This window comes from Oncorhynchus mykiss, chromosome 17, assembly GCF_013265735.2.
Source record: "Oncorhynchus mykiss isolate Arlee chromosome 17, USDA_OmykA_1.1, whole genome shotgun sequence".
Taxonomy (NCBI): Eukaryota; Metazoa; Chordata; class Actinopteri; order Salmoniformes; family Salmonidae; genus Oncorhynchus; species Oncorhynchus mykiss.
The window spans coordinates 16351143-16373498 of record NC_048581.1 but is presented as its reverse complement, the minus strand read 5'-3'; the positions used below and the strand labels follow the sequence as shown (position 1 = coordinate 16373498).

At 46.5% G+C, this 22356-nt stretch overlaps 2 protein-coding genes across 5 annotated transcripts in view; one reads left to right on the top strand and one right to left on the bottom strand.

Annotated features, from left to right (window-relative positions):
* Positions 1-58: 58 nt before the first annotated feature.
* Positions 59-14153, top strand: LOC110515368 (brain-specific angiogenesis inhibitor 1-associated protein 2-like protein 2). Of its 2 annotated transcripts, XM_036949103.1 has the most exons (15): positions 61-344; positions 531-592; positions 2129-2204; positions 5796-5882; positions 6930-6991; positions 7188-7259; positions 7350-7439; positions 7851-7918; positions 9445-9508; positions 9603-9707; positions 11633-11735; positions 11944-12151; positions 13185-13250; positions 13330-13704; positions 13807-14153. In XM_036949103.1, exons 1-15 carry the CDS (start codon positions 236-238, stop codon positions 13880-13882), a joined length of 1623 nt encoding a protein of 540 aa, XP_036804998.1. In that variant the 5' UTR covers positions 61-235; the 3' UTR covers positions 13883-14153. The 2 variants fall into 2 exon arrangements, with proteins under 2 accessions (XP_036804999.1, XP_036804998.1); XM_036949104.1 differs by having other exon boundaries at positions 59-592.
* A 79-nt stretch (positions 14154-14232) lies between these two features.
* The window catches only part of LOC110486805 (parvalbumin alpha), a 65258-nt gene continuing 57134 nt past the window's right edge, over positions 14233-22356 (bottom strand). For all 3 annotated transcript variants that reach the window (XM_036949107.1, XM_036949108.1, XM_036949106.1), the window contains exons 2-5: positions 16505-16576; positions 15746-15878; positions 15128-15237; positions 14233-15040 (exon numbers count right to left, since the gene is read on the bottom strand). In XM_036949107.1, coding sequence (XP_036805002.1) covers positions 15012-15040; positions 15128-15237; positions 15746-15878; positions 16505-16568 — 336 coding nt within the window. In that variant the 5' untranslated portion in view covers positions 16569-16576 and the 3' untranslated portion in view covers positions 14233-15011. The remainder of the gene's footprint in view (positions 15041-15127; positions 15238-15745; positions 15879-16504; positions 16577-22356) is intronic.

The window sequence follows — 22356 nt, the reverse complement described above, 5'->3', positions numbered from 1 at the left end:
GTGTATTTTTTTATTATTACCGTAATCTAATGCTACATGTAGTGCTCCGAGTGTGAGCCTACCTACCTACGTCCCTCCCTGTGGTGGTGGCTGAGTTGGAACAGGGCATGTTTCCATCCTTTCACTCTGATCCATCCATCTATAATTCAGCTGACCCGGCCGTATCGGTGTCTCTTTCTTTCCTTCCCTCTGTAAAATTGGCGTATGATGCAGGGATGAAGAGGCTGATTAACGAATGGGAGAAAGAGGGAGCGAGAGAAAGGAGCTATCACAACAGGTTGTTGTTGGTGGCAGAAAGAACAAGGGAACAACGAGGCAGAAGGAGGAGTGGGTTAATAGCCAAGGTGACTTTCACTATCAAAAGAAAAGAAGCCTGTAACTGAATACGCTGATTAGTACCTAGCTAGCCTACTACCAACTAAATTGTTTTATTTCTTAACTTTCAACTAGTACTCTGGAGTGTAAAGAGAATAGTTTATTCATGTATGTAAAATCCTAATTATTCCGTTTTTGTTTTGTGGAAATCGAAGCGGTTACTATGTCGGGGGCGAACAGTGATCAGTTACATAGGTCTACATTGTCTGTGTACGCGGTAAGTAAATATTTTATGGTAGGCTAATACTATGGGGTTAGATTATTGAAATGTTGTAAATAGAGTATTGGCAGTAATCTACCCCCATCTTCCACCCTCCAATAATACTCTAAATGTGGGTGTATTGGGGGAAAAATGTACAAAACTTTTCAAAAAACATTTTACAGGGTGGTTCGAGCACTGAATTCTGATTGGCTGACAGCCGTTGTATATCAGTCCATATACCAGGATATGACAACTTTTATTTCTACTGCTCTAATTATGTTAGTAACCAGTTTATAATAGCAGTAAGGCACCTTGGTGTTTGTGAGCATTTCGCTACACTCGCATTAACATCTGCTAACCATGTGTATGTGTGACAAATAAAAATTTGATTTGTGATACAGTGGGCTCCAAAATTACTGGCACCCCTGACTGGCAATGCACAAACAATGCTTAAACAAATATAAACAATATAATTATAGCGATAAACTCAAAATACCAACATGTGAGAAATACTGTACTTTATTAATGTTTCAATGGAACCCACCAAAATAATTGATTGATTTAATTAAAAATCAATGTCCTCCAAATCAAGGTTTCACAATGAATGGCACCCTTAAAGATTGTTGTAAGTAACATCAACCAAAATTAAACCACAAATTAAATTCCACTTATTTAAGTGATGTTTTGGGGCTGTTTTAATTCCAGTGGTCCAGGGGCACTGGTTAAGATTGATGGCATAATGAATTCCGCCAAGTATCAGGCAATTTTGGCTGACAATCTGGTTGCCTCTGCCAGAAGGCTGGGACTTGGCCGTAGATGGACTTTCCAACAAGACAATTACCTGAAACATTCCTCAAGATCCACACAGAAATGGTTCTGTGACAACGAAGTCAATGTTCTGCCAGGGCCATCTCAGTCGCCGGACCTCAATCCAATCTAAACCCTGTGGACTGAGTGGAACAGGGCAGTTGATAAGCGCAAACCCAAGAATGTGAAGGATCTTGAAAGGATCTGCATAGAGGAATGGTCCAAAATCCCTCCAGATGTGTTCCTTAACCTTGTCAAACATCACAGGAAAAGACTTATCCTTGCCAGAGGTGGTGGCGCTAAGTACTAAATGAGGAGTGCCAATAATTATGAAACCTTGATTTTGGTCAAATGTATTTTGTGTTAAATAATTGTTTGATTTTTGTTGGTTCCATTGAAATATTAATAAAGCACAGTATTTCTCACATGTTGGTATTTTGAGTTTATCTCTATAATGATATTATTTATATTTTTTAAAGTATTGTTTGTGCATTGCCAGTCAGGGGTGCCAGTCATTTTGGAGCCCACTGTATATGGCCAATATACCACGGCTAAGGGCTGTATCCAGCCACTCCACATTGCGTCGAGCTAAGAACAGCCCTTAGCCGTGGTATATCGGCCATATACCACACCCCTTTGGGCCTTATTGATTAAATATACAACCACTTGTAAGCCCTACTAAACACAAGGCATTTAGTTTTGGCCATTATTCAATGTTTGTTTGTTCTGTGTTCTCTTCCATAGAACCTGATGGAACAGTTCAACCCAGGCCTACAGACGCTAGTTACATTAGGAAACAGCTATGTCAAGGCTTTCCAAGGTGTGTGTGTATATGAGTGAGTGTGTGTGAAAGTTAATACATAAGTATGCATTTGTGTCATTGTGTGTGTGGGGGTCATCCCCCTGACAAGTTCCCTAGACCTAGTTGGGCTAACATGATGTCAGCGTCCTTCCTCTGACAAGTTCCCTAGACCTAGTTGGGCTAACATGATGTCAGCGTCCTTCCTCTGACAAGTTCCCTAGACCTAGTTGGGCTTACATGATGTCAGCGTCCTTCCTCTGACAAGTTCCCTAGACCTAGTTGGGCTAACATGATGTCAGCGTCCTTCCTCTGACTGATATAAACAGTACAAGGCATCTATCACAGGTCAGATAGTTAGCAGGTAGATTTAACATGGTAAAGACAGGCGTTAGCAGGTAGTTGTAACATGGTAAAGCCAGGCCTGTTTCCCATAGAGGTAGAAGATAGCAGGTCAGCTAGTTAGGTCAGCTAACATGGTAAACAGATGCCTGTTGCCCATCGAGGTAGAAGTTAGCAGGTAGATGTAACATGGTAAACAGATGCCTGTTGCCCATCGAGGTAGAAGTTAGCAGGTAGATGTAACATGGTAAATAAAGGCCTGTTGCCCATCGAGGTAGAAGTTAGCAGGTAGATGTAACATGGTAAATAAAGGCCTGTTGCCCATCGAGGTAGAAGTTAGCAGGTAGATAAAGGTAGGAAACCCAAATTGGTCTACACGGACAAGTTCTGGCCTGGTTTAGATCTTATCTGTCGGAAAGATATCAGTTTGTCTCTGTGAATGGTCTGTCCTCTGACAAATCAACTGTAAATTTCGGTGTTCCTCAAGGTTCCGTTTTAGGACCACTTTTGTTTTCACTATATATTTTACCTCTTGGGGATGTTATTCGAAAACATAATGTTAACTTTCACTGCTATGCAGATGACACACAGCTGTACATTTCAATTAAACATGGTGAAGCCCCAAAATTACCCTTGCTAGAAGAATGTGTTTCAGACATAAGGAAGTGGATGGCTGCAAACTTTCTACTTTTAAACTCGGACAAAACAGAGATGCTTGTTCTAGGTCCCAAGAAACAAAGAGATCTTCTGTTGAATCTGACAATTACTCTTAATGGTTGTACAGTCGTCTCAAATAAAACTGTGAAGGACCTCGGCGTTACTCTGGACCCTGATCTCTCTTTTGAAGAACATATCAAGACCATTTCAAGGACAGCTTTTTTCCATCTACGAAACATTGCAAAAATCAGGAACTTTCTGTCCAAAAATGATGCAGAAAAATTAATCCATGCTTTTGTCACTTCCAGGTTAGACTACTGCAATGCTCTACTTTCCGGCTACCCGGATAAAGCACTAAATAAACTTCAGTTAGTGCTAAATACGGCTGCTAGAATCCTGACTAGAACCAAAAAATTTGATCATATTACTCCAGTGCTAGCCTCTCTACACTGGCTTCCTGTCAAAGCAAGGGCTGATTTCAAGGTTTTACTGCTAACCTACAAAGCATTACATGGGCTTGCTCCTATCTATCTCTCTGATTTGGTCCTGCCGTACATACCTACACGTACGCTACGGTCACAAGACGCAGGCCTCCTAATTGTCCCTAGAATTTTTAAGCAAACAGCTGGAGGCAGGGCTTTCTCCTATAGAGCTCCATTTTTATGGAACGGTCTGCCTACCCATGTCAGAGACGCAAACTCGGTCTCAACCTTTAAGTCTCTACTGAAGACTCATCTCTTCAGTGGGTCATATGATTGAGTGTAGTCTGGCCCAGGAGTGGGAGGGTGAACGGAAAGGCTCTGGAGCAACGAACCACCCTTGCTGTCTCTGCCTGGCCGGTTCCCCTCTTTCCACTGGGATTCTCTGCCTCTAACCCTATTACAGGGGCTGAGTCACTGGCTTTACTGGGGCTCTCTCATGCCGTCCCTGGAGGAGGTGCGTCACCTGAGTGGGTTGAGTCACTGATGTGGTCATCCTGTCTGGGTTGGCGCCCCCCCCCCCCCCCCTTAAGTTGTGCCGTGGCGGAGGTCTTTGTGGGCTATACTCAGCCTTGTCTCAGGATGGTAAGTTGGTGGTTGAAGATATCCCTCTAGTGGTGTGGGGGCTGTGCTTTGGCAAAGTGGGTGGGGTTATATCCTTCCTGTTTGGCCCTGTCCGGGGGTGTCCTCGGAGTGGGCCACAGTGTCTCCTGACCCCTCCTGTCTCAGCCTCCAGTATTTATGCTGCAGTAGTTTATGTGTCGGGGGGCTAGGGTCAGTTTGTTATATCTGGAGTACTTCTCCTGTCCTATTCGGTGTCCTGTGTGAATCTAAGTGTGCGTTCTCTAATTCTCTCCTTCTCTCTTTCTCTCTCTCGGAGGACCTGAGCCCTAGGACCATGCCCCAGGACTACCTGACATGATGACTCCTTGCTGTCCCCAGTCCACCTGGCTGTGCTGCTGCTCCAGTTTCAACTGTTCTGCCTTATTATTATTCGACCATGCTGATCATTTATGAACATTTGAACATCTTGGCCATGTTCTGTTATAATCTCCACCCGGCACAGCCAGAAGAGGACTGGCCATCCCACATATGCTCTCTCTAATTCTCTCTTTCTTTCTCTCTCTCGGAGGACCTGAGCCCTAGGACCATGCCCCAGGAATACCTGACATGATGACTCCTTGCTGTCCCCAGTCCACCTGACTGTGCTGCTGCTCCAGTTTCAACTATTCTGCCTTATTATTATTCGACCATGCTGGTCATTTATGAACATTTGAACATCTTGACCATGTTTTGTTATAATCTCCACCCGGCACAGCCAGAAGAGGACTGGCCACCCCACATAGCCTGGTTCCTCTCTAGGTTTCTTCCTAGGTTTTGGCCTTTCTAGGGAGTTTTTCCTAGCCACCGTGCTTCTTCACCTGCATTGCTTGCTGTTTGGGGTTTTAGGCTGGGTTTCTGTACAGCACTTTGAGATATCAGCTGATGTACGAAGGGCTATATAAAATAAATTTGATTTGATTTTGATTTGAGGTAGATGTAACATGGTAAACAGATGCCTGTTGCCCATCGAGGTAGAAGTTAGCAGGTAGATGTAACATGGTAAATAAAGGCCTGTTGCCCATCGAGGTAGAAGTTAGCAGGTAGATGTAACATGGTAAACAGATGCCTGTTGCCCATCGAGGTAGAAGTTAGCAGGTAGATGTAACATGGTAAATAAAGGCCTGTTGCCCATCGAGGTAGAAGTTAGCAGGTAGATAGATGTAACATGGTAAATAAAGGCCTGTTGCCCATAGATGTATAAAGAGGGCTCATCTTTGTATCTGTGCCATGATGGCTTCTGTGACTTTAAAATGGTGGAAACCTTCATTGGCAATGTCTACGCTAAAACAGCTGCTATCGATCCAGAGCCATCCTTCCACCTCTATGGATGTTACCTAACCACTGGGCTATTTATGGACCCAGTCTTACCTGTATCAGGTGTCAATCACCACAGGTGTTTTACTTATTGGATCAATTGTTTGGGACAGTTAAGATATGATTACAAGGTTTGGTTTGTGTCATTATTTGGCTTGTGAGTTAATAGCTATAATGCTAACAGGTATGTGTGTGTGTGTGTGTGTGTGTGTTGCAGCCTTGGCTGTTACCAGTGAGGCCTACTTTAGTGCTGTAGCGAAGATGGGAGAACAGGCCCTTCACACACTCTCCTCTCGCTCACTTGGTAAGTGTGTGTGTGTGTGTATGTCTGTCTACTGTATTGTACCATAGAACCAGCTACAATGGGCCAAGCACAGACTGGGGCTATTTTAAAGGTAGACTCAGCGATATGACCTAGATGCAGAAAGTCAATAGCATAGTGGGTCAATTTCTGCAACAACTAAGAGCGTTGATGCGCGAGGATCAACTTCTCCTCTGTTTTGGTGCCCTGGCTACCACGCTGTGAACAGTGTGATGTGAACCTGTGCACATGCGCAGATACTGTGTGTGACTGTGAGAGCCTTGCAAGTCTTGCATCTTGCTCATCTCAATATCTATGGTGCTGCTCACGACAACGTCATTTTGCTGAGTCTACCTTTAACTTCCTTCTTAGCGTCTTTGAGTAACTTTGAGGTTGTTGTGGCAGGCGGTGTGGTTGACTGCCAAGAAATAGCAATAAGAACAGAGTTTACTGAGAGGTAAGGATGGAATGATCACACACACACACACACACACACACACACACACACACACACACACACACACACACACACACACACACAGTAGGCCAGCTAATGAATTGAGTGCGGCTGAAAGACTGTCATCTATAATTCAAAGCAGCTACCTGATCCTCTCTTCATGGTCACACTGCTGCGCTGACCTTCTCACTTGGCTGACCTGCTGTAGCTACACTGTCATGCTAGCCTAGCTCTGACGTACGGCCCCATTCGTTCCCCATGAGATGCTATTGTCAGTGCTAATAAGGCTAGGTTGCTAGCTCTGACGCACGGCCCCATTCGTTCCCCATGAGATGCTATTGTCAGTGCTAATAAGGCTAGGTTGCTAGCTCTGACGCACGGCCCCATTCGTTCCCCATGAGATGCTATTGTCAGTGCTAATAAGGCTAGGTTGCTAGCTCTGACGCACGGCCCCATTCGTTCCCCATGAGATGCTATTGTCAGTGCTAATAAGGCTAGGTTGCTAGCTCTGATGCACGGCCCCATTCATTCCCTATGAGATGCTATTGTCATTGCTAATTGGTGATACTAATGTGTGTATGTGTGATCCACAGGAGATGTCCTGGTACAGATATCTGAGACGCAGAGAAGACTCACAGCTGAGATGGAGGGAGTGGTCAGTATCTGTTTCATCTATGTCTATATGTTCCTGATCCTATTTAGTGTCTTTATACCACCTATTTATCTATGTTTATTTACAATATGTCCACCCCACTGTTTCCATCCACAGCATGTGTGTGGACACTGCCATAGAGTGTAACATTGTTTTTCTTCCCCCCTTAGGGTGTAACGTTGTAATTCTTCCCCTTCAGATTCGATGGTTCCAGGTAGAAGTTTTACAGGCCATGGAGAAGAATGTCAAGTTGGATGAAGAGTACATTGACGTGAGTATCTGGTGTGTGTGTGTGTGTGTGTGTGTGTGTGTGTGTGTGTGTGTGTGTGTACTAACACATACTCCTGTATCTCTTCCGCAGGGCAGTCGCAGGGTGTATGAGCTGGAGGTGAGGAACCAGGCAGAAGCTCTGGAGAGACAGCTGAGAAGAGGAGCCTTCAGAGACTCACTGGTACACACACACACACACACACACACACACACACACACACACACACACACACACACAACATCATGTGGACACTCTTACTGACACTTGTGGCTGCTTCGCCTGATGTATTGTCCTATATTTTTATTTTTAATCCCAGCCCCCATTCCCACAGGAGGTATTTTGGCCTTTTGGTAGGCCGTCATTGTAAATAAGAACTGACTTGCCTAGTTAAATACATAAAATAATAAAGACACACAAACCCTCCCTCCTTCTTACAGTTAAATCAGACACTGTCCAACACTACCACATTCCATACAGTAATTGTGTGTGTGTGTGTGTGTGTGTGTGTGTGTGTGTGTGTGTGTGTGTGTGTGTGTGTGTGTGTGTGTGTGTGTGTGTGTGTGTGTGTGTGTGTGTGTGTGTGTTCTCTAGGAGCACAGTGAGTACATGCAGTACCTGAGACAGAGTCAACATGACATTATGAAGGAGGAGGAGAGGAGGTCAGTCTTTACCATTATTAATACATTACCAAAACAATTACTATTAGAACCGTTATTAATACATTACCAACCCAATTACTATTAGAACCGTTATTAATACATTACCAACACAATTACTATTAGAACCGTTATTAATACATTACCAAAACAATTACTATTAGAACGTTATTAATACATTACCAACACAATTACTATTAGAACCGTTAATAATACATTACCAACACAATTACTATTAGAACCGTTATTAATACATTACCAACACAATTACTATTAGAACCGTTAATAATACATTACCAACACAATTACTATTAGAACCGTTATTAATACATTACCAAAACAATTACTATTAGAACCGTTATTAATACATTACCAACACAATTACTATTAGAACCGTTATTAATACATTACCAACACAATTACTATTAGAACCGTTATTAATACATTACCAACACAATTACTAGTAGAACCGTTATTAATACATTACCAACACAATTACTGGTAGAACCGTTATTAATACATTACCAACACAATTACTATTAGAACCGTTATTAATACATTACCAACACAATTACTATTAGAACCGTTATTAATACATTACCAACACAATTACTGTTAGAACCGTTAATAATACATTACCAACACAATTACTATTAGAACCGTTATTAATACATTACCAACACAATTACTAGTAGAACCGTTATTAATACATTACCAACACAATTACTATTAGAACCGTTATTAATACATTACCAACACAATTACTATTAGAACCATTATTAATACATTACCAACACAATTACTATTAGAACCGTTATTAATACATTACCAACACAATTACTATTAGAACCGTTATTAATACATTACCAACACAATTACTATTAGAACCGTTATTAATACATTACCAACACAATTACTATTAGAACCGTTATTAATACATTACCAAAACAATTACTATTAGAACCGTTATTAATACATTACCAACACAATTACTATTAGAACCGTTATTAATACATAACCAACACAATTACTATTAGAACCGTTATTAATACATTACCAACACAATTACTATTAGAACCGTTATTAATACATTACCAACACAATTACTAGTAGAACCGTTATTAATACATTACCAACACAATTACTAGTAGAACCGTTATTAATACATTACCAACACAATTACTATTAGAACCGTTATTAATACATTACCAACACAATTACTATTAGAACCGTTATTAATACATTACCAAAACAATTACTATTAGAACCGTTATTAATACATTACCAACACAATTACTATTAGAACCGTTATTAATACATTACCAACACAATTACTATTAGAACCGTTATTAATACATTACCAACACAATTACTATTAGAACCGTTATTAATACATTACCAACACAATTACTATTAGAACCGTTATTAATACATTACCAAAACAATTACTATTAGAACCGTTATTAATACATTACCAACACAATTACTATTAGAACCGTTATTATTATGATGACGGTTGTTATTTGTAGGTATCGCTTCCTGGCAGAGAAACACTGCGGACTGACACAGTCACTGCTCTTCCTCATCAACAAGGTACACACAGACACACACACACACACACACACACACACACACACACACACACACACACAGGTAGTGTTCTGAAATGTCCCCATCTCTCCCCCAGACAGGGGCTTCCCTACAGCAGAAGGCTGATGGATGGAAGGAGAAAGTGAACGAGACACGAGGCTCCAGACCCCGTAGCCCCACCCACCCTGACCAGGAGGAACAGGTTAGAGACCCCGTAGCCCCACCCACCCTGACCAGGAGGAACAGGTTAGAGACCCCGTAGCCCCACCCACCCTGACCAGGAGGAACAGGTTAGAGACCCCGTAGCCCCACCCACCCTGACCAGGAGGAACAGGTTAGAGACCCCGTAGCCCCACCCACCCTGACCAGGAGGAACAGGTTAGAGACCCCGTAGCCCCACCCACCCTGACCAGGAGGAACAGGTTAGAGGCCCCGTAGCCCCACCCACCCTGACCAGGAGGAACAGGTTAGAGACCCCGTAGCCCCACCCACCCTGACCAGGAGGAACAGGTTAGAGACCCCGTAGCCCCACCCACCCTGACCAGGAGGAACAGGTTAGAGACCCCGTAGCCCCACCCACTCTGACCAGGAGGAACAGGTTAGAGACCCCGTAGCCCCACCCACCCTGACCAGGAGGAACTGGTTAGAGGCCCCGTAGCCCCACCCACCCTGACCAGGAGGAACAGGTTAGAGACCCCGTAGCCCCACCCACCCTGACCAGGAGGAACAGGTTAGAGACCCCGTAGCCCCACCCACCCTGACCAGGAGGAACAGGTTAGAGACCCCGTAGCCCCACCCACCCTGACCAGGAGGAACAGGTTAGAGACCCCGTAGCCCCACCCACTCTGACCAGGAGGAACAGGTTAGAGACCCCGTAGCCCCACCCACCCTGACCAGGAGGAACAGGTTAGAGACCCCGTAGCCCCACCCACTCTGACCAGGAGGAACAGGTTAGAGACCCCGTAGCCCCACCCACCCTGACCAGGAGGAACAGGTTAGAGACCCCGTAGCCCCACCCACCCTGACCAGGAGGAACAGGTTAGAGACCCCGTAGCCCCACCCACCCTGACCAGGAGGAACAGGTTAGAGACCCCGTAGCCCCACCCACTCTGACCAGGAGGAACAGGTTAGAGACCCCGTAGCCCCACCCACCCTGACCAGGAGGAACAGGTTAGAGACCCCGTAGCCCCACCCACCCTGACCAGGAGGAACAGGTTAGAGACCCCGTAGCCCCACCCACCCTAACTGGAGGAACAGGTTATAGACCCCGTAGCCCCACCCACCCTGACCAGGAGGAACAGGTTAGAGACCCCGTAGCCCCACCCACCCTGACCAGGAGGAACAGGTTAGAGACCCCGTAGCCCCACCCACCCTGACCAGGAGGAACAGGTTAGAGCCCCACCCACCCTGACCAGGAGGAACAGGTTAGAGGCCCCGTAGCCCCACCCACCCTGACCAGGAGGAACAGGTTAGAGGCCCCGTAGCCCCACCCACACTGACCAGGAGGAACAGGTTAGAGGCCCCGTAGCCCCACCCACCCTGACCAGGAGGAACAGGTTAGAGGCCCCGTGGCCCCACCCACCCTGACCAGGAGGAACAGGTTAGAGACCCCGTAGCCTCACCCACCCTGACCAGGAGGAACAGGTTAGAGACCCCGTAGCCCCACCCACCCTGACCAGGAGGAACAGGTTAGAGCCCCACCCACCCTGACCAGGAGGAACAGGTTAGAAACCCCGTAGCCCCACCCACCCTGACCAGGAGGAACAGGTTAGAGGCCCCGTAGCCCCACCCACCCTGACCAGGAGGAACAGGTTAGAGGCCCCGTAGCCCCACCCACCCTGACCAGGAGGAACAGGTTAGAGACCCCGTAGCCCCACCCACCCTGACCAGGAGGAACAGGTTAGAGACCCCGTAGCCCCACCCACCCTGACCAGGAGGAACAGGTTAGAGACCCCGTAGCCCCACCCACCCTGACCAGGAGGAACAGGTTAGAGACCCCGTAGCCCCACCCACCCTGACCAGGAGGAACAGGTTAGAGACCCCGTAGCCCCACCCACCCTGACCAGGAGGAACAAGTTAGAGTTCCACCCAACCAATCAACCTTCCCCTGTCTCCCTCTCTCCTCAGCTGTGTGGCTCAGTGAGCTCTCTGCTGCAGACAGTAGATGAGGACAGAGACATGTCTTGGGCCAGGAGAGAACAGCAGGCCCTGGGGAGAGTGCCCTCTAGAGGTGTGATGACTACACTGCACCCCCAAAGAACAGGGTTATATTTAGTCAATCAGCTACACTACTCACGTGTGTTATTGTATTCATTTAGTGCATAGCAGGGAAATATTTTGGTTGATACCGTGGGGATTTTTCATTGGATAAACTTTTCTCCATCCGTCTCTCTTTCTTCTCCTTCCCCATCACCCTCTCTACCCCCTTCCTCCCCCAGCCCCGTCCCCCCTCCACAGCCGATCCCGCTCCTCCTCAGTGGGTGAGTCTCTGGGTCTGGGTGGGGGTAGGACCATGAGAGCCCTGGTGTCCCACCCACCCTCCTCCAACCCCAAACTGCTACCCTTCACCCGGGGAGAGATGGTCACCGTGTTGGTCCAGGAGCCGAGGAATGGGTGGCTGTATGGGAGAACGGAAAGCAGCCTACGGTAGGTGACTATCACCTATAGCAGACTATGGTAGGCGATAGTGGATAGCAGACTATGGTAGGCGATAGTGGATAGCAGCCTACGGTAGGGGATAGTGGATAGCAGACTATGGTAGGCGATAGTGGATAGCAGCCTACGGTAGGGGACAGTGGATAGAAGACTATGATAGGGGTCAGTAGATAACAGACTGTAAGGGGTCAGTAGATAGCAGACTATGATAGGGGTCAGTAGATAACAGACTATGATAGGGGTCAGTAGATAACAGACTATGATAGGGGTCAGTGGATAACAGACTATGATAGGGGTCAGTAGATAACAGACTATGATAGGGGTCAGTAGATAACAGACTATGATAGGGGTCAGTAGAGAGCAGACTATGATAGGGGTCAGTAGATAACAGACTATGATAGGGGTCAGTAGATAACAGACTATGATAGGGGTCAGTAGATAACAGACTATGATAGGGGTCAGTAGATAACAGACTATGATAGGGGACAGTAGATAGCAGACTATGATAGGGGTCAGTAGATAGCAGACTGATAGGGGTCAGTAGATAACAGACTATGATAGGGGTCAGTGGATAACAGACTATGATAGGGGTCAGTAGATAACAGACTGATAGGGGTCAGTAGATAACAGACTATGGTAGGGGTCAGTAGAGAGCAGACTGATAGGGGTCAGTAGATAACAGACTATGGTAGGGGTCAGTAGAGTGCAGACTATGAGTAGTCAGTAGATAACAGACTGTGATAGGGGTCAGTAGATAACAGACTATGATAGGGGTCAGTAGATAACAGACTATGATAGGGGTCAGTGGATAACAGCAAGGACCATTATGATTCATTCCTTTGTTTGTCTGTTTGTTTGTTCCTTTATCCATCCATCATTCATTCATTCCTATGTGGCTGGCTGGCTGGCTGGCTGGCTGGCTGGCTGGCTGGCTGGGAAAACAGTGGACTTTATCTAGGAACTTGTCTGTTCCAGTATAGTGTTGTGTTTGCTAATATTCCTCTGGTCTCTGTTGTTCCAACAGCCAGGGCTGGTTCCCAGCAGCTTATGTTTCTTCTATTGAGGAGTTCTCTAACCTCTTGGGGTCCAGGTATGTCAATCAATCAATCAATCAATCAATCAATCAATCAATCAATCAATATGATCATATCTGACCTTTGACCCTCCAGTGGCACTTCCTTGAAGAGCCACAGCATGAACAACCTATTGGATCCCTCTGACACCTCCATGGGCCAATCAGAAAAGGCCTATGGTGATGTGGCGCCCCCTACCACACCCACTCGCAGGGCCTCCGTCGACTTCCGACCAATCTCTCCCCTCCCTGAGAGGAGGGCGGAGCCAGAGATTGTGACGAGAACAAATAGCCTGAAAGGCTACAATGAGCTCCCGCCCCCTCCTCCTCCGCCCCCGCCACCCCCTCACCCAACAACAATGTTCCGGAGGGGGTCAGCTGACTTTCGACCAATCCAGCCTACTTTCCCGGAGAGGACAGCAGAATCATTATCACCTCTTGGAGCTTCTGGAGAAAACCTACTCTTTCCCAGGTAGGTGTGTGTGTCAGTGTGTGTGTGTGTGTGTGTGCCTGCTGTGATGTTTGTCATTCGTGTTGAATGCTAGTTCTTTACTTGTCACCTGATCTGTTGCAGGGGAACCAATCCCTTTGCGACAGTGAAGCTTAAACCAACAACCACCAATGACAGATCAGCACCGAGGACCCACTGACCAATCAGCACAGAGATGTCGACGTCAAGAAAAGCTGATGTCCTTGAGTTTGACATTGAGTCTATTTTTAGAGAAATTAAGTAGATCATCTAATCGTGTAAAAATATATATTTATTTATTTGTACTATTATCCGATTTAAGAATAGCACTTTGTCACATTGTTTGTGTGTTTCGATAGATTTTCCAATGGTTTACTAATGGTTCGATCTAGGATGCTTTTATTGTGAAATAGATACTTTAATTTTGAAAATATCTAAATGAATCGTCTCATTTGTGCATCCCTCGTTCTACAGTATATTAGTGTCCAGTCTAGTTTATATTAAATCATTAAATAATAACAAATAAAATAGTCATTTTACTCAAGGTGTTTTATTTCTTAGTATTTCTTATTTTGAATAATTTCTCTCTCTTCACCACTCTACCTCTTTATTTATACATCTCATCACCCGACGAGAGAGGAAGGAGGAAATGAGGGAGGGAGGAAAGGAACGGAAGGAGGGTACGTGTGAGGTATGTGTGAGGTGGAAAAAATAAAGAATGAGAGACACAGGTTGTATGGGTTCAGTCCCCCAAAAATGGCACTCTATTAAAAATAGCTCCCTATTCCCTTTTGGCACCCTCTGGAAGTAGTGCACTATAAAGGGATTAGGGTGCCATTTGGGTAAGGTGACATAGGGTCCATAGACGGCTAGAGAGGAAAGGGAAGGTGTCTGGCACATTATATCTACAGGAAAGGTTTTCTTTTAAAATGAGACAGTCATGATGTTTTCAAATCAAAACAGGACATATATACAGTATGTTGGTGCGGTAGAAAAACATACAAATAAATACAGTAGTGCTTGTTGGGGAGTCCCCTCTCTACCTCCCCCTGGTGGACGTCTCTGGTACTGTTTCTGGTTAGAGAGACCGGGCCTGCGTGGTGCGGAGTAGGGTGAAGTAGCCTTGACGCTGATCTTGGGTCAGTTGGCATTTTTCCCCGACTAATGGTTAAGGTTGGGAGGATTGGGGAAGGTGATCCTAGATCTGTGTGGAGGAGAAACTTCACCCTGGACTGGATGGTGCTTTTTGGGTGATGGGGGGGGGGGGGGGGGGGGGGGGGGAGGAGAAAGGGGGAGACTAGAGGTGCTCTTTACACCTCATGGACCAAGACTTCAAACTCTGGAAAAGAGAAGAAGAGGACGACATTAAGATCCTCTGGGAATGAGTCAGGATTTCATTTCGTTGTCATCCTACCACCTCTCTCACCGTCGATGCCGATCTTTCCATCTCCGTCCTTGTCAGCGGCGTTAAGGAAGGCTTTGGTCTCTGCGTCGGTCAGGTCTCTGCCGTCCTCAGCGAAACTCTTCAGCACAAACCTGAGGTAGAAGAGAGTTCAAAGGTTAGGGGTCAAGATTAAGGAGCTGCGTGTGTGTGTGTTTGTGTGTGTGTCTGATGTTCTCAGCAAAACCCTTCAGTACGAACCTGAGGTCAGAGATTTAGCGTGAAGAAAAAATTTATTAAGCTAGGACTGCAAAATCCTGTTTCCTTTCCCCACAATTTCTAGGTTTTCCAGATATCATGTTTGGGCGATTCCTGGATTTACTGCTTATTCCATCATGACGCCAGGGATCTTCCAATCAGGATTTCTGGAACATCTTGGCATTTTGGCAAAGTTACCGGAATTTTGCAACCCTGTATTGGGCATGCGTTCTAAATGGTATGCTAGCTTGTAAATGGGAAAATAGCCACACATTCACATCTGATGAATATGTGTGTGTGCACACCTGTCCATGTGCGTATTTGGTATGAGTCTATGTGTGTGTGTGTGTGTGTGTGTGTGTGTGTGTGTGTGTATCCGTCTATGTGTATCTCTCTCCCTCTTACTTGAGCTCCTCCTCCTCAATGAATCCACTCTGGTCAGCATCAATAGCCTGGAACACCTTCTTGACATTGTCAGGAGTCATTGCCTTCAGGCCCACCAGAGCAAAGAACTTCTTATGGTCGAAGGAACCCTCCGCTGGACACACACACACACACACACACACACACACACACACACACACACACACACACACACACACACAGGTCATCACACAGATACACACATACACAAACATGGACAGATAAACGCACACATACACACACGCAAAGGTATGCACACACACACACACGGACAGGTGAGCACACACACACGCAAAGGTATGCACACACACACATACACACACACACAGACAGGTAAGCACACACACACGGACAGGTAAGCGCACACACACACACGGACAGGTCATCACACAGATGCACACGCACGGACAGGTACACACACACGCAAAGGTATGCACACACACACACGGACAGGTATGCACACACATACACAAACATGGACAGGTAAGCACACACACAGACACATACACACACATGCAAAGGTATGCACACAAACACATGGGCAGGTCATCACACACACACGGACAGGTAAGCACACACACATACACACGGACAGGTACGCACACACATACACACGGACAGGTATGCACATGGACAGGGAGGAGAGGGAGGGAGGAGACGGGAAGAGGAAATGGAGAGATATATATTATATTATTTTCAAAAGATTTGGTTTGGTTTTCAACAGTGAAAACTTGTGCTCACCTTTGACTGCATCAAGGGCCTTCTGAATATCATCAGCTTTCAAAAAATCTTTCAAAGCGGCCATCTTGGTAACTGAGGGGAGAGAGAGGTTTATGAATATATAATATATAATATGGATAGCATAAATGAGGCGCTAGGACAAAGTGCCTAGTGTCAGTTACTAGGTTCTATTGAGCCCTGAGACCTTGGTTAAGGAACAGGACAGACAGAGATACACAGACCCACTGTCTCTGGGAATGTGGTGATGTAAAGCACCATGAATAGTGTCTGGCAGTCACAAAGTAAGGACAGTGGATGTAAGGACACACTGGAGAGGAGGAGGAGAGAGGGAAGAAAAAGAGAGGAGAGGAACAGCATCAGAGTTTGGCCAGTGACCATGAGCTGGGCTCTATATCGTTCTGGCACTCAACGGACACCCAAATGAACTTGGCAGAGGTGGGGAGGGTGGGAAAAAGGAGAGGAGGGGAGGAGGGTAGAAAGGGGAGAGGAGGGGGGAAATGAGAGAGGACGGGAGAAAGGAGAGAGGAGGGGAGAAAGGAGAGGAGGGGAGAAAGGGGAGAGGAGGGGGGAAAGGAGAGAGGAGGGGAGAAAGGAGAGAGGAGGGGAGAAAGGAGAGGAGGGGAGAAAGGAGAGAGGAGGGGAGAAAGGAGAGAGGAGGGGAGAAAGGAGAGAGGAGGGGGGAAAGGGGAGAGGAGGGGGGAAAGGGGAGAGGAGGGGGGAAAGGGGAGAGGAGGGGAGAAAGGAGAGAGGAGGGGAGAAAGGGGAGAGGAGGGGAGGAGGGGAGAAAGGAGAGAGGAAGGGAGAAAGGAGAGAGGAGGGGGGAAAGGAGAGAGGATGGGAGAAAGGAGAGAGGAGGGGGGAAAGGAGAGAGGAGGGGGGAAAGGGGAGAGGAGGGGAGAAAGGAGAGAGGAGGGGAGAAAGGAGAGAGGAGGGGGGAAAGGGGAGAGGAGGGGAGAAAGGAGAGAAGAGGGGAGAAAGGGGAGAGGGGAGAAAGGAGAGAGGAGGGGAGAAAGGGGAGGAGGGGAGAGAGGAGGGGAGAAAGGAGAGAGGAGGGGAGAAAGGGGAGAGGAGGGGGGAAAGGGGAGAGGAGGGGAGAAAGGGGCGAGGAGGGGAGAAAGCTGACCAAAAGCCATATTTGGTAATATAAGACGCAGCAGAAATAAATATTGTGAACAGAGGTGCAATGATAATCAACAAGATACTTCCCAAGACAAATCTTAGAAGAAAGCATATGACTACCACTCTCTCAAAATGGAGCCAGAGTCCTATTGCCTCACATTTACAAGTTCACCCAGCTCAATTTGATCATGGCAGTTGTCGTGTCCTGGGTGCACAGTTTTGAAATGTTTGTGAAATCATTCCTGCATTGCCTTAAATTGCTCAATAGATGTCAGTAAAGAGCCAGACAGATATCAATGAATGAACTCAGTACAACTGAGAGAGAATCTCAATAGTCTCCACTAGCATCCTTACCCTCGCCTGCAATAATGCAAGAAGACATTGAAAGATAAATTGGTGGAAGCCGTCAGAGGGACTTTCTGTCTGACTCTGTCTAATTATTCTAAATAAGAACAAGGCTATGGGGTGAGGAAGCCTCTATATTACTGAGATAAAGCCTGATTAGGTTAGTGACATGGAGGTGGATAGAGTCTAGTGGCATGGAGGTCGATAGAGTCTAGTGACATGGAGGTGGATAGAGTCTAGTGACATGGAGGTGGATAGAGTCTAGTGACATGGAGGTGGATAGAGTCTAGTGACATGGAGGTGGATAGAGTCTAGTGACATGGAGGTGGATAGAGTCTAGTGACATGGAGGTGGATAGAGTCTAGTGACATGGTGGTATAGAGTCTACTGGCATGGAGGTGGATAGAGTCTAGTGACATGGTGGATAGAGTCTAGTGACATGGAGGTGGATAGAGTTTAGTGACATGGAGGTGGATAGAGTCTAGTGACATGGAGGTGGATAGAGTCTAGTGACATGGAGGTGGATAGAGTCTAGTGACATGGAGGTGGATATAGTCTAGTGACATGGAGGTGGATAGAGTCTAGTGACATGGAGGTATAGAGTCTAGTGACATGGAGGTGGATAGAGTCTAGTGACATGGAGGTGGATAGAGTCTAGTGACATGGAGGTGGATAGAGTCTAGTGACATGGTGGATAGAGTCTAGTGACATGGAGGTGGATAGAGTTTAGTGACATGGAGGTGGATAGAGTCTAGTGACATGGAGGTGGATAGAGTCTAGTGACATGGAGGTGGATAGAGTCTAGTGACATGGAGGTGGATATAGTCTAGTGACATGGAGGTGGATAGAGTCTAGTGACATGGAGGTATAGAGTCTAGTGACATGGAGGTGGATAGAGTCTAGTGACATGGAGGTGGATAGAGTCTAGTGACATGGAGGTGGATAGAGTCTAGTGACATGGAGGTGGATAGAGTCTAGTGACATGGAGGTGGATAGAGTCTAGTGACATGGAGGTGGATAGAGTCTAGTGACATGGAGGTGGATAGAGTCTAGTGACATGGAGGTGGATAGAGTCTAGTGACATGGAGGTGGATAGAGTTTAGTGACATGAAGGTGGATAGAGTCTAGTGACATGGAGGTGGATAGAGTCTAGTGACATGGAGGTGGATAGAGTCTAGTGACATGGAGGTGGATAGAGTCTAGTGACATGGAGGTGGATAGAGTCTAGTGACATGGAGGTGGATAGAGTCTAGTGACATGGAGGTGGATAGAGTCTAGTGACATGGAGGTGGTATAGAGTCAAGTGACATGAAGGTGGATAGAGTCTAGTGACATGGAGGTGGATAGAGTCTAGTGACATGGAGGTGGATAGAGTCTAGTGACATGGTGGTATAGAGTAGTGACATGGAGGTGGATAGAGTCTAGTGACATGGAGGTATAGAGTCTAGTGACATGGAGGTGGATAGAGTCTAGTGACATGGAGGTGGATAGAGTCTAGTGACATGGTGGTGGATAGAGTCTAGTGACATGGTGGTATAGAGTCTAGTGACATGGAGGTATAGAGTCTAGTGACATGGAGGTGGTATAGAGTCTAGTGACATGGAGGTGGATAGAGTCTAGTGACATGGAGGTGGATAGAGTCTAGTGACATGGAGGTGGATAGAGTCTAGTGACATGGAGGTGGATAGAGTCTCGTGACATGGTGGTGGATAGAGTCTAGTGACATGGTGGTATAGAGTCTAGTGACATGGTGGTGGATAGAGTCTAGTGACATGGTGGTATAGAGTCTAGTGACATGGAGGTATAGAGTCTAGTGACATGGAGGTATAGAGTCTAGTGACATGGAGGTGGATAGAGTCTACTGGCATGGAGGTGGATAGAGTCTAGTGACATGGAGGTGGATAGAGTCTACTGGCATGGTGGTGGATAGAGTCTAGTGGCATGGAGGTGGATAGAGTCTACTGGCATGGAGGTGGATAGAGTCTAGTGGCATGGAGGTGGATAGAGTCTACTGGCATGGTGGTGGATAGAGTCTAGTGACATGGAGGTGGATAGAGTCTAGTGACATGGAGGTGGATAGAGTCTAGTGACATGGAGGTGGATAGAGTCTACTGGCATGGAGGTGGATAGAGTCTAGTGGCATGGAGGTGGATAGAGTCTACTGGCATGGTGGTGGATAGAGTTTAGTGACATGGAGGTGGTATAGAGTCTAGTGACATGGAGGTGGATAGAGTCTAGTGACATGGAGGTGGATAGAGTTTAGTGACATGGAGGTGGTATAGAGTCTAGTGACATGGAGGTGGATAGAGTCTAGTGACATGGAGGTGGATAGAGTCTAGTGGCATGGAGGTGGTATAGAGTTTAGTGGCATGGAGGTGGTATAGAGTTTAGTGACATGGAGGTGGATAGAGTCTAGTGACATGGAGGTGGATAGAGTCTAGTGACATGGAGGTGGATAGAGTCTAGTGACATGGAGGTGGATAGAGTCTAGTGACATGGAGGTGGATAGAGTTTAGTGACATGGAGGTGGATAGAGTTTAGTGACATGGAGGTGGATAGAGTCTAGTGGCATGGAGGTGGATAGAGTCTAGTGGCATGGAGGTGGTATAGAGTTTAGTGACATGGAGGTGGATAGAGTCTAGTGACATGGAGGTGGATAGAGTCTAGTGGCATGGAGGTGGATAGAGTCTAGTGACATGGAGGTGGATAGAGTCTAGTGGCATGGAGGTGGATAGAGTCTAGTGGCATGAAGGTGGATAGAGTCTAGTGGCATGGAGGTGGATAGAGTCTAGTGGCATGAAGGTGGATAGAGTCTAGTGACAGAGGTGGATAGAGTCTAGTGACATGGAGGTGGATAGAGTCTAGTGACATGGAGGTGGATAGAGTCTAGTGACATGGAGGTGGATAGAGTCTAGTGACATGGAGGTGGATAGAGTCTAGTGACATGGAGGTGGATAGAGTCTAGTGACATGGAGGTGGATAGAGTCTAGTGACATGGAGGTGGATAGAGTCTCGTGACATGGTGGTGGATAGAGTCTAGTGACATGGTGGTATAGAGTCTAGTGACATGGTGGTGGATAGAGTCTAGTGACATGGTGGTATAGAGTCTAGTGACATGGAGGTATAGAGTCTAGTGACATGGAGGTATAGAGTCTAGTGACATGGAGGTGGATAGAGTCTACTGGCATGGAGGTGGATAGAGTCTAGTGACATGGAGGTGGATAGAGTCTACTGGCATGGTGGTGGATAGAGTCTAGTGGCATGGAGGTGGATAGAGTCTACTGGCATGGAGGTGGATAGAGTCTAGTGGCATGGAGGTGGATAGAGTCTACTGGCATGGTGGTGGATAGAGTCTAGTGACATGGAGGTGGATAGAGTCTAGTGACATGGAGGTGGATAGAGTCTAGTGACATGGAGGTGGATAGAGTCTACTGGCATGGAGGTGGATAGAGTCTAGTGGCATGGAGGTGGATAGAGTCTACTGGCATGGTGGTGGATAGAGTCTAGTGACATGGAGGTGGATAGAGTCTAGTGACATGGAGGTGGATAGAGTCTCGTGACATGGTGGTGGATAGAGTCTAGTGACATGGTGGTATAGAGTCTAGTGACATGGTGGTGGATAGAGTCTAGTGACATGGTGGTATAGAGTCTAGTGACATGGAGGTATAGAGTCTAGTGACATGGAGGTATAGAGTCTAGTGACATGGAGGTGGATAGAGTCTACTGGCATGGAGGTGGATAGAGTCTAGTGACATGGAGGTGGATAGAGTCTACTGGCATGGTGGTGGATAGAGTCTAGTGGCATGGAGGTGGATAGAGTCTACTGGCATGGAGGTGGATAGAGTCTAGTGGCATGGAGGTGGATAGAGTCTACAGGCATGGTGGTGGATAGAGTCTAGTGACATGGAGGTGGATAGAGTCTAGTGACATGGAGGTGGATAGAGTCTAGTGACATGGAGGTGGATAGAGTCTACTGGCATGGAGGTGGATAGAGTCTAGTGGCATGGAGGTGGATAGAGTCTACTGGCATGGTGGTGGATAGAGTCTAGTGACATGGAGGTGGATAGAGTCTAGTGACATGGAGGTGGATAGAGTTTAGTGACATGGAGGTGGTATAGAGTCTAGTGACATGGAGGTGGATAGAGTCTAGTGACATGGAGGTGGATAGAGTCTAGTGGCATGGAGGTGGTATAGAGTTTAGTGGCATGGAGGTGGTATAGAGTTTAGTGACATGGAGGTGGATAGAGTTAGTGACATGGAGGTGGATAGAGTCTAGTGACATGGAGGTGGATAGAGTCTAGTGACATGGAGGTGGATAGAGTCTAGTGACATGGAGGTGGATAGAGTTTAGTGACATGGAGGTGGATAGAGTTTAGTGACATGGAGGT